Source organism: Dipodomys merriami, unplaced genomic scaffold (assembly GCF_024711535.1).
Source record: "Dipodomys merriami isolate MVZ:Mamm:240054 unplaced genomic scaffold, mDipMer1.0.p SCAF_50, whole genome shotgun sequence".
NCBI lineage: Eukaryota > Metazoa > Chordata > Mammalia > Rodentia > Heteromyidae > Dipodomys > Dipodomys merriami.
In genome coordinates this window covers 1,229,881-1,242,132 of record NW_027206069.1, presented here as the reverse complement: position 1 = coordinate 1,242,132, position 12,252 = coordinate 1,229,881, and the positions used below count along the sequence as shown (strand labels likewise).

Here is a 12,252-nt window from a genome sequence, read left to right as displayed (position 1 = left end):
CTGCTCCAGTATTTCTGGATGGATATATTCAACTTCTAATTACCCTTTTTCAAACAAATTGTAACCTTTTAAGAAGATACTATTTAAAAAAATGGTATATTGACAAGTCAAGAGAATGTACTAGGACCAGGTTCACCAAAGGCTGGAGGCTTATTCTCCATGTAAATCTCACATTTCCAAGTCATGACTTGGATAACTACCAAAGTAAAGAATATTAGAAATCCAGGCTACTAGAACCAGATTTTTGTAGATATTAAAAACAGCTGCAGGGGCTGGAAATGTGGCTTAGTGGTAGAGTGCTTGAGTAGAATGCATGAAGCCCTAGGTTCGATTCCTCAGCACCACATAAACAGAAAAGGCCAGAAGTGGTTCTGTGGCTCAAGTGGTAGAGTGCTAGTCTTGAGCAAAAGAAGCTCAGGAATAGTACTAGGCCTTGAGTTCAGCTACTATCAGCCAGGTGGCACTAATCCCAGCCTTTCAGGAGGCTGCGATCTGAGGACTGTGGTTCAAAGCCAGTCCAGGCAAGAAAGTCTGTGAGACTCTTATCTCCAATTAACCACCAGAAAACAGGAAGTGGAGCTGTTTTTCAAAGTGGTAGAGTGCTAGCTAGCCTTGAGCAAAAAAGCTCAGGGACTGCCTCACCATCACCACCACCACCTCCAACAACAACAATAGAATGAATCTGAATCCCTATTGGGGATGAACTCAAAATAGATCATAGACCTAAATATAGAAAACTCAGGAGGCAGGACCCCCAATTTTGGCAACAGAGTAGGCATAAGGAATAAAACAGAAACTGAACTTAGGCAGGCTGGCTAAGCAAACAGGACAAAATGCTTCCAGAACACCTAAGTAAAACTTGCCTTTCCTTTGCTGACTGGACTGTGTATTACCCTCTGTTTTAAATTATATCTGTGTGTCTTCCTAGAAAATCATGGAACCTGGGAACTCCAACACAGCAATGTACAATGTGAGAATCAAGCTGCCACAGATTAGCCTGACTTCTTGACCTGCAATTTTCAGAGCATAACTTGCTCATCCTCTTACCTCAGCCGCTGGTAATAGGCATGAATCATACCATCTTGGCATCCCGCCCTACTCTTCCAATCCACACACCCTTCCTCCCTCACAGCTCTCCGTGATGTCTTGTTAGTGGTCTTAGCCCACAGGCAGAAGCTTAGCGTGTTATTACCCTATATTCAGGATATACACAAAAACCTTTTTGGAGAAGTATGTCTTTTAACATATTACTTTAAAGTGCATAAAAATGTGCTTTGTAGACAATAAAAGTACCCTACAAAGTAATGCATTACTAGGCTTAAAAGGCAGGTCCGTAAGCTATAAAATACAGCAACGTCTTTGATGTAATACTTATAGCTGGCACAAACTTATTCCTTTAGGTTAGGTCTCATATCTTCCTTTAATTATAAGCTCACATAAAGAGCACAAATGCATTTTAAATGTTTGATTCAGGTTTTAGTTTTGTTGCTCTTAAAATAACACAGTATCTTCCTGCTAACATAACTTTATCATGGAAACAAAGATTACAGACCTGTCACATCCAAACTAGCCATCTCCCTTTAAGATATCATTGGAATCCATTCCTTCTGAGTCCCCTCTATATAGCATAGATACATACACACACACACTGCAGGGTGCCAGTGGCTCAAGCCTGTAATCCCAGATACTCAGGAGATTTGAGGATCACAGTTTGAAGCCAGCCCTGCAGGAAAGTTCATAAGACTCTTGTCACCAATTAACCACCAAAAAAGCCAGAAGTGGCACTGTCCCTCAATAGCCTTGGGCCGGGGCGGGGCAGGGTCAGGGTCAGCACCCAGGCCGGCCCTGGGTTCAAGACTGAGGGGGGGATGGGAGGCCCCATACACTTCACACCTCACTTCAACACACTGCCTATTTAATACATTTATGTCATCAGCCTTCAAATACAGGTCACTATAAATCTTAGCACACAAAATTCCACTAGAGGGCCAGGTAGAAAAAAGAGGGGGAAGAGAAAGGGGTAAGGGGAGGGGGAGGGGGAGAGACAGAGAGCTGGAGATGGAGAGAGAAAGACACAGATTTACATTTGTGGCAAGCCTTCCTAACCCCCAAATCAAAACTTTTCAACAATCGATTTGATTTTTGGATTAGGATGCTGACCAGTAAAGTCCAAGCAAACATTCCAATATCTGAAACATTCTGAAAACTGAAATACTTCTAAGTCAAGCATTTTACATAAGGATATTAAATCCCTCTAAATAACTTTTTACAAATAAGTCACAGTCCAAACTTGTTAGATGCTCAAAGGCAATTAAAATTCATTTTAGTTCATTTACCATCACTTACCCCATTTTCAGTGCGTTTTTCTCCGGGTACACTCATTACACTTCTTTGAGCTCTCTGCTCTTGGGTCTGACGGCTACCTAAAGAGATGAAAGGACTAAGCTTACTAAGTCTCCATTTCTTCATTCATTCAAATATTAGCACACACAAAATAGCAGGCTGAGAAATTAAAAACTGAGAACAGCTGGAAAATGTTTCGCATTTTCCAAAATTTTGAAATCTTTTCTTTTTATATTCTATCTCTTGAAATTGACTTTAAAATGGCAGTGATAGTAAATTTTATGTCCTATATATTTAACATAGTTAAAAATAACTTTTTGGGACTGGGAAGTTGCCTCAGTGATAGAGCACTTGCCTTGCATGCCTGAGGCCCTGGGTTCAATTCCTCAGCACCACATAAGCAAAAAGAAAAAACCCAGAAGTGGCACTGTAGCTCAAGTGGTAGAGTGCTAGCCTTGAGCTGAAGAGCTGAGGGACAGCGCCCAGGCCCAGAGTTCAGACCCCAGGACTGGACCAAAAAAATAAATAAATAAATAACAATAAATTTTTGTAGCAGGGTGCTGGTGGCTCATGCCTGTAATCCTAGCTACAGAGGAGACTGAGATCTGAGGATTGAGGTTCAAAGCCAGCCTGGGCAGAAAAGTCCATGAGACTCTTATCTACAATTAACCACCAGAAAACCATCAGAAGTGGCACTTTAGCTCAAGAGCACTTGAGCTAAAGAGCTGAGGGACAGAGCACAGGCCCAGAGTTCAAGCCCCCCCCCCCCCCACAAAATCTTTTCTTTAAAAAAGCCACTAATTTAATCTGGAAATAGCCTCTGTTTATTTTGTCATATTCCTTAAGAAATAATCCTATCATATTCTCAGACAAAGTAAAGTGTGGTGAGGGCTTCACAGCAGGTGGCTCTGCAGAGCCAGAGCTCTCCGAGGTGCTGCAGGCCTGCTCCTTCTCTTTCCACCTGGCTTGTAGCTGGTACCATGGAGACAGCCATCCCAGGCCTGCTTTATAGCACATGAAATACATGACCTAAAGGACCAAGGATCTAATCAATGACAGGGAGGGAAGGAAGCAGTCAGGGAGAGAAAGAGGAAAGAAGGAGACATTTTGTTCTATTTTTTTTTCCTATTTGAAAAGTTTGAAGAAAAATTGTATTATGGATGTACTACTTCATCTTAAACCATGCATTCCCAACAAGGGTGACAGGGCCTCAAAAAGACACAAGTTGATTCTTAAGAGGTTAAATAAAAACCCTTATGGTTTATGTACAAAGCAAAGATAGGTAGTACATAAACATGCATAAGGCGTACCTGGTTGGGGAAGGAATGATATAAAAAAATGCAGTGTCCAAAATGTCTTATTACAGAGGCATTTTTTAAAAATTTATGGACCTATGACATCTAACAGTTGTCAGGCCAAGTTAAATTCTTATTCTTCAGCATTTTTTAACAAACAAGGTATTCAGTTAATTTTTTTGTTGCTGAAACAGGGTCTCAATATATAATCCAGGCTGGCCTTGAACTCACTATGTAGCATAATTGGCCTCATACCTTTTCAGCAGTAGGATTAACAGTAGTTCAATCACTACATCTTATAAGAAGCAAACTACCAAGAAGTTAGAATACTATTAGAATAGAGCATTAAAATTATACAAAATGCAACTTAATGATCTTGCACTTCAGAGTCAGAAAATACAAACTAAAAAGATAACGTTAAGTGAGCACTTGATGCTCTAAGGCCTTTCTAAGCCCTTCAAAGTGTATCTCATTGTCCCTGAACACAACTGTGCATCTTGTAGATGAGGAAATTGAGGTACATGGAAGTGAGGTTAACCAAGGTCCTACCCTCAGTGAATGGCAGGTTCAGAATGAACCTATGTGACCCTTCTTGTAAGCCTATCCCCAGGTCCAGGTTCAGGTTCTTTGCAGTCATTGAAGTTATTTCATTGTTCGAGGTTATTGCTTCCTAGATATAAAAGTAACTGTCCTTTGCAGTCTGCTGGCTTTTGAAGGAGTGTGACTCCTTGCCTCTACCCCAGGGGGAACTGTTTCCACACAGTTGTCCCTACATTTCTCATGGAAGGAGTAACATATTTCCTTTTCTGTGAACTGTGTTTGTATTTTCCTACCAAGCTTCTTTTTATAATCAATTTTTAGGAAATTTTACACAAAAAGAAAGCAACCATCTGCAGTATGAGCTTTCCTTACTATTTCTCATTACATAATGTTGTTGTTATTGCTCATGGGTCTTGATCTTAGGGCCCACATACTGTCCCTGAGCTCTTTTCCTCAAGGCTACAGCACCACTTTCTGGTTTTCTGGTGGTTAATTAGAGAAAAGAGTCTCACAGACTTTCCTGCCCCAGCTGCCTTTGAACATTGATCAACAGATCTCAGCCTTCTTTGTAGCTAGGAGTCAACAGCGCCTAGCATGAACTACCTTTTGACTTCGGTTAGGATGTTTATGTTCATTCACATAGACTTTGTTTCATTTTAAATAATTCATCAGTCTTCCATTTTATGGTTTAATATTATTCTGAAAGGCCTGGCCCACTCTGAAAAAGTTTTTATAACATTTCCCACAGTTTCTTTTCTAACAGTTTCATACTAAAATTTCTTTGAAAATCTGGTAGTTTCCAAAAACAACCAATCCTTTTATAAAGTAAGTCCTTTATTTGTGTATCTAACCAACTCAGGGACAAGAGAAGGAAATAAAGGCTGATGCCTACAGGTTGTGACACAACCCTAACCTGCAGTAAGAGAAGTCAAGCATGCAATGACCTACTACTTGGAATAAAGAGAAGAAACATGTGAATGACATTGGCATTTACTACAAATATTCTTAATTTAGCTTGTATGCCAAAGGTTAACAAATGGAGAAGAAAGATTCTCTACCTTGTTCACTGCTCTCAGCTGGGGAGTCTTCATGCCGAAGAAAAAATTTCACTTCTTCCCTGCGGGGCCCCCACTTCTGCAGGTGATCATACATCATGTGGTCAAAGGGTATTGGGCGCTCTAGGAAAAAAGACCATATAATGCTCAGAACAAGAAACAACCCAACCCAAGACAAAAATAAACTTGAATAAATGTACATATGCACACACATGTATGTAATATTAGAATTCAAGGACACTCCAAGCACTGAATTTTAACTTTAATGTACAAAAGTAGGAATATGAATGGAAATAATTAGAAAACACATAAATAAAAGAAGTATAAATAAAAGTAATTTTGTGTCCAATGTGGTGCTGGGGCAGGAGGACTGGGAGTTATAGGCTAGCCTGGGAGATATATATATGATATATATATATATTATATATATATACATACATACATATATATATATATATATATATTTAAAAAAAACCCTGCTTCAAGAAAACAAAAACACAAGTAATTTGGTAGCATTAATTAGGAGCAATAAAGCCATGCATTTAAAGATACTTATCATAGGCCTCACATCCGTGGCTCAGACCTGTAATCTTAGCTACTCCAGAAGCTAAGATTTGAGGATCAGGGTTTGAAGCCAGCCCAGGTAGAAAAGTCTATGTGAATCTTGCCTCCAATTAATTACCAAAAAATAAAATAAAAAATAAAATAAATATAAAAGCTGTGGCTCAAGTGATAGAGCACTAGCCTTGAACAAAAAATCTCAGGAGACAGTGGCCAAGCCAAGTTTAAACTCTAGGACCAGCTTGTCCCCCCGTTCCCACCATTAAAACCCAAAGCCAGTTACTTAACACAAAGAGGCATATTTCCCATTCTTTTTTTTTTTTTTTTTTTTGGGTCCGGTCGTGGGGCCTGAACTCTGGGCCTGGGCGCTGTCCCTCAGCTCTTCAGCTCAAGGCTAGCGCTCTACCACTTGAGCCACAGCGCCACTTCCGGCTTTTTTCTTTTTGCTTATGTGGTGCTGAGGAATCGAACCCAGGGCCTCATGCATGCCAGGCAAGCGCTCTACCACTGAGCCACCTTCCCAGCCCCATTTGTGACATTTTAATGAATGATGGTATGGCCAATTTGTTTCATTTCTTTAAAGAATGGGAAATATGGGCTGGGAGGGTGGCTCAGTGGTAGAGCGCTTGCCTGGCATGCATGAGGCCCTGAGTTCGATTCCTCAGCACCACATAAGCAAAAAGAAAAAAGCCGGAAGTGGCGCTGTGGCTCAAGTGGTAGAGCGCTAGCCTTGAGCTGAAGAGCTGAGGGACAGCGCCCAGGCCCAGAGTTCAGGCCCCACGACCAGATCCTCCCCCCCCCCCAAAAAAAAAGAGGTAACACATTTAAATGAGATCCTCATAGCTATAACTGGTGTCCTTGCAAGATGAAGAGAAAGGCGAGGACACTGGGAGATGACAGCAGCTATACGCCCAGGACAGAACCCCAGGAGAAACCAAAGGAGCTAGCATCTAGACTGCAGAATTGTAGTTTCTAGACTTATGCAGAAAAAATTTCGTTGGTTAAGCTACTCACTCTAGGTTACTCTTTCATGGAAAATTTGGCAAACTAATACATAGATCCCAAAGAAATATTCCTTTGCTGTTGTTGTTAGTTATGCGGCTTAAACTCTGGGCCTGGGTGCTGTCTCTAAGCTCTTTAGCTCAAGGCAAGTGCTCTATCACTTTAAGGCTCAGCACCATTTCCAGTTTCTGATGCTAAATTGGAAGTAAGAATCTCATGGACTTTTCTGACTAGGCTGGCTTTGAACTGTGATCCTCAGATCTCAGCCTCCTGAGTAGCTAGGATTATAGGTGTGAGCCACCAGTGCCCAACTAAGAAGTATTCTTTACTCAGAAGTATTGATCAACACTGGATTTTAATTTCTATTGCATATATTAACATACCATGAGTTACAGATGCAGTAGTTTTTTGGGGTTTTTTGGGGGTCTGGTTGTGGGGCCTGAACTCTGGGCCTGAGCGCTGTCCCTCAGCTCTTCAGCTCAAGGCTTAGCGCTCTACCACTGGAGCCACAGTGCCACTTCCGGCTTTTTTTCTTTTTGCTTATGTGGTGCTGAGGAATCGAACCCAGGGCCTCATGCATGCAAGGCAAGCGCTCTACCACTGAGCCACCTTCCCAGCCCCCAGATGCAGTAGTTTTTATGGAAACACTCTGTAAGACCTAAAACCACTTGGAAGGTTTCCAGGGTAAAAAAACTGAGAAGGGTTGTTACAAAATCTTCCTCTTCCCTTTGAATTGTACCTACTAGAAAACCTCTTTAATTCCTCATCTGCATCACTGACTTAAATATTTACTAAAAGCCTATTAAGAGCACTATGCTGGGGCTGGGAAGGTGGCTCATGGTGCCTTGCATGCATGAGTGTCACGACCGCCTCGACCAGCAAGGTAGATGCAACACGGAGCTCTTCTCTCAGCAGTTTATTCAGGACCTTTGAGCAATCTTCTGACCCTGGGGAGAATCCCACACAGCCTTAAGTACCCGCTGGGTAGCCAGCCCTGATACGCCACGTGGGAACCACCAATAGGTCCAGGTACACGGAAGCAAGCCAGAGTCTTTACCTTAGCCAAATAAGGAGTTGTTTACCACAGAGAGCGCTCGCCATCGGGAAGGCGGAGGGCGGAAGCCGGCGCCATCTTTAAGGATGGTGCTGCACGCAGCTCTCTACACATGAGGCCCTGGGTTTGATTCCTCAGCACCACATAAGCAGAGAAAGCCGGAAGTGGCGCTGTGGCTCAAGTGGTAAAGCGCTACCCTTGAGCTGAAGAGCTGAGGGACAGCGCCCAGGCCCAGAGTTCAGGCCCCACGACCGACCAAAAAAAAAAAAAGAGAGAGAGAGCACTATGCTGGACACTGGAGATATGATAGATAACAAACAGACAGGTTCCTACCCTTAGGAATGTTAGTCCAACAAGAGAGATGAAAGCTGCTATACTCTTTGGTAAATACCATGGCAGTACTAGCAAACAGGGCAAGGAACAACCTGTTACCATGATGTAAGAAAGGGTGGCCAGGCACTGGTGGCTCACATCTGTCATCCTAGCTACTCAGGAGGCTGAAATCTGAGAACTGAGGTCAAAGCCAATCAGGGAAGGAAAGTCCATGAGATTCTTATCTCTAACCAGCAAAATGCCAGAAGTGAAAACTGTGTCTCAGGTGGTAGAGCACCAGCCTTGAGTAAAAATGCTTAGCAACAGTACGCAGACTCTGAGTTCAAGCACCAGGACTAGCACAGAGACAAGTAAAAACAGCAAAAGTGCTAGGAGTTTAGGGGACAAAAGTAGAATTTCAACCAGCTTCTAACATTGGTTCCCCCAGGAAACATTAATAACATTAGTTAATTACTAACTTTCCTGTTTTCCTATAGCTGTCATAAGGCTAGTAACTGATGACCTGTATTCTTGAGAATTCAGTAAGAACCTGATGCCTGTCAGTCAGGTTTTAGTCAATGTGTCTTTAGTGTCTTTACTCTGACTTCCAAGGATAACAAATATATGACTCTGAAATAATTGTAAGTCATACCTTATTAAGGGACTGGTATCTAGAATATATGAAGAACTCTTACAACTCAACAACAAAAATATAATCAATCTAACTAAAAAAAAATGGACAAAGGACCTGAACAGATATTTATTCAAAGAAGATATACATATGTAAAGATGTTCTACGTTATTACTTATTAGGGAAACACAAACCAAATCCACAATGAGATACTATTTCATGTACAGTAGGATGGCTAAAATCTAGAAGACATTATCAACTGTTGGCAAGAGAAACGGGAACCCTTATCCTGCTGCTGGAAATGAAAACTGGTAGGCCTGCTTTAGAAAACAACCTGGCAGTCCTTCAAAAGGTCAGAGAATTAGTATACAACCTAGCAATTCTACTTACTCCAAAGAATATATGTAAGAGAGATGAAAATATATAGTCCACATAGAAATGTGTACCTAGGGCTGGGAACGTGGTTTATGGTAGAGTGCTTGCCTAGCATGCATGAAGCCCCGGGTTCAATTTCTCAGTAATCACATACACAGAAAAACCAAAAGTGGCACTGTGGCTCAAGTGGTAGAGTGCTAGACTTGAGCAAAAGCTCAGGGACCGTGTCCTGAGTTCAAACTCAGGACTGGGGGGAAAAAATGTGTACATAAAAGTTCACAGCAGCAGCAGTCCTAGTAACCAAACATGAAAACAACTCCATCAACTGATGGATAAATAAAATATAGTACATCTATACAAGGAAATATTATCCAGCAACAAACTAAAAGAAGCCAGTCAAAAAAAAGGACTATGGCCGGGTAACAGTGGCTTACCCCTGTAATCCTAGTATAGTAGGCTGAAATTTGAGGATTGTGGTTCAAAGCCAGCCCAGGCAGAAAAGAAAAGTCCCTATGAGACTCTTATCTCCAATTAACCACTCAAAAAACAAAAGGGGCTCTATGTCTCAAGTGGTAGAGTGCTAGCCTTGAACACAAAAGGCTCAGGGACATCACCCAGACCCTGAGTTCAAGCACCACATCCAACAACAACAACAACAAAAAAGGGACTACATACTACTATATGAGTCCATTTATATGAAATATATAGAACAGTTAAATCCACAGAGACAGAGGCTGATTAGTGGTTACCTATGGATCAAACAGCGGAGGGGAAGGGAGTCTCAAATAGGGATGGCATTCAGGAAAACGATCTAGAATTGGCTGTGGTGGTGTCTGTACAATTCTGATTATATTAAGGCCACTAAATTGTATACTTTTAAGTCAATGCATTGTGTGGTTTGTGGATTGTTTATTTGGAAGAAGACAGGAATGACTTTTAAAAAACTAAGAGCATTTTAAGCATTTCCATTAGGAGCCTAGGGATGTGGCTTAAGTGGTAGAGCACCTGTCTCACAAGCCTAATGCCCTGATTTCAAAGTCTATTAACAGCAAAAACAAAACAGTTCCCATTTGGATACCTATTTAATTATAACCTCAAACTCAACATGTTTCAATTGATTTATTTTCTTACTATCCAATAGAGATCCATAAAAGCCTGGCTACTACCATGTGTATTTTCTCTAAGCACAATTTAAAATCTATACACACTTCCTTTTATATGCCAACCAAAGCCTACATCTCTGGTGCTGAAAGCCCAGCATGAGCTCTACCAGTCTCGGCGCTGCTGCCTGCCTCCTGTCCACCCCAGGCCTGTAGCTGTCTTACCAGCACACTGGGTTTGATATTCCCTCCTTTTCCTTCATTCTCATAACCTCTCTTACTTGGAAAACCCTATCCTATCTAAATTCAACCCATTCTTTAGAGTATAATTTTTGCAATTTACTGTATTTGGTAATCATCTTACCTTCAATAATGTCCTCTGCCTTGCAGGCTGAAAAAAGTATTATGAGCCAAGATTTTATACTTCTCAGTATAATATTTCTTATGGGAGACTTGTTATTTTATGGGGTTTTGCATAAGGGGGAACATAACATTTCTGCCTTCATGATGTCAGAAGAGGAAAACATTGTTGCTGAACAGGGGCTGGTATGAAACTCAGTGATAAGGCCTGTGTATCTAGCATGGATGAGGCCCTGGGTTCTATCCTTAGCATTGAAAAACCAAAACAATCTAAAGCAGTTTAAAAAAAAAGTTGCTGGTCAACTTAACACAAGTTAGGTAAAACACAGGAAGGGCTCAGACTGGGAGCTTTCATATATTAAGCGGTGACAAGAATTGGATGCTGGTGGCTCTGTAATCCTAGCTATTTAGGAAGCTGAGTTCTGAGGATCATAGTTCAAAGCTATCCCAAGGAAAGAAAGTCCATGAGACTAATCTCTAAACCAAAAGGCCAAAAGTAAAGCTATCGTTCACGTGGTAGAGATACCTTGAGCACAAAAGCTCAGGGACAGCACCCAGGCCCTCAGTTCAAACCCCAGGACTGGTACCTATACATAGGAAAAATAATTTAATCTGCTTTTCCTGCTTATCTCTCTCTCTCTCTCTTTTTTTTTTTTTTGTCAGTTGTGGGGCTTGCACTCTGGGCCTGGGCACTGTCCCTCAGCTCAAGGCAAGTGCTCTACTGCTTGAGCTACAGAGCCATTTCCGGTTTTCTGGTGGTTTATTGGAGATAAGAGTCTCCTGGACTTTCCTGCTCGGGCTGGCTTTGAACCTCAATCCTCAGATCTCAGCCTCCTGAGTAGCGAGGATTACAGACATGATGAGCCTCTGGCGCCTGGTCACCCTGCTTATCTTACATGGCTATAGTTGGAGTGAAATCACATATTTCATTTTACAAATGCTACTTTGTAAAATCCTATTCTTATGTAATAGAAATTTTCATTTTAATTACTCAATTCCTCATTACCAAAAGAATTAAGAACCAGAAAGCATTGTTTTCATTTGATAAGTGCTGAATTTTTGTACTTACTCATCTTTACAGAACTTAATACATACCATTTCCCCTCCATACTTCAGCTAAATGACAACTGCCTTCTCCAGGTTCCTTACAAAACTCTACCACATCTCGACAGGTTGTTTCTGGTGTTATAGGAACTTCTGTTAATATTTGCTCATTGTTGCTCAAGAACACGGTTAATATCATCTGTGAAAGAAAAGATTAAAATGACAGTTTAGATCCCTTAACATAAAGAGATTACTCTATAATCTTAACATGTTCCCTCTACATCCCCCTTCCCAAATGTCTACACTATAGATTAATTCTTAAGTTATGTGAAAAATAAGGGAAAATCAAGTCATAAAAATTTTAAAGGAAGTAATTTTATTTAAAAAAAAATCATGGCCAAATGTTATACAGCCTGAAAACCACATCTAACTAGTGGGTAAATAGATTATTAGGACAAACTGATATCCTCAAATCACATACAATTCCTTGAAACAATGACAAATGATGAACAAAGTGCTTCAAAGTCAAGCCGGGGAAAGAGTACATAGTGAATGATGTTTGGGCAATGAAACACTCATT

General features: G+C 41.1%; 1 protein-coding gene across 6 annotated transcripts in view; it reads right to left on the bottom strand.

Annotated features, from left to right (window-relative positions):
- The window catches only part of Ppp1r13b (protein phosphatase 1 regulatory subunit 13B), an 87,326-nt gene that overhangs the window by 32,690 nt on the left and 42,384 nt on the right, over nt 1-12,252 (bottom strand). For all 6 annotated transcript variants that reach the window (XM_069997461.1, XM_069997465.1, XM_069997460.1 and 3 more), the window contains exons 2-4: nt 11,724-11,871; nt 5,237-5,356; nt 2,347-2,423 (exon numbers count right to left, since the gene is read on the bottom strand). In XM_069997461.1, the coding sequence (XP_069853562.1) occupies nt 2,347-2,423; nt 5,237-5,356; nt 11,724-11,871 (345 nt within the window). The remainder of the gene's footprint in view (nt 1-2,346; nt 2,424-5,236; nt 5,357-11,723; nt 11,872-12,252) is intronic.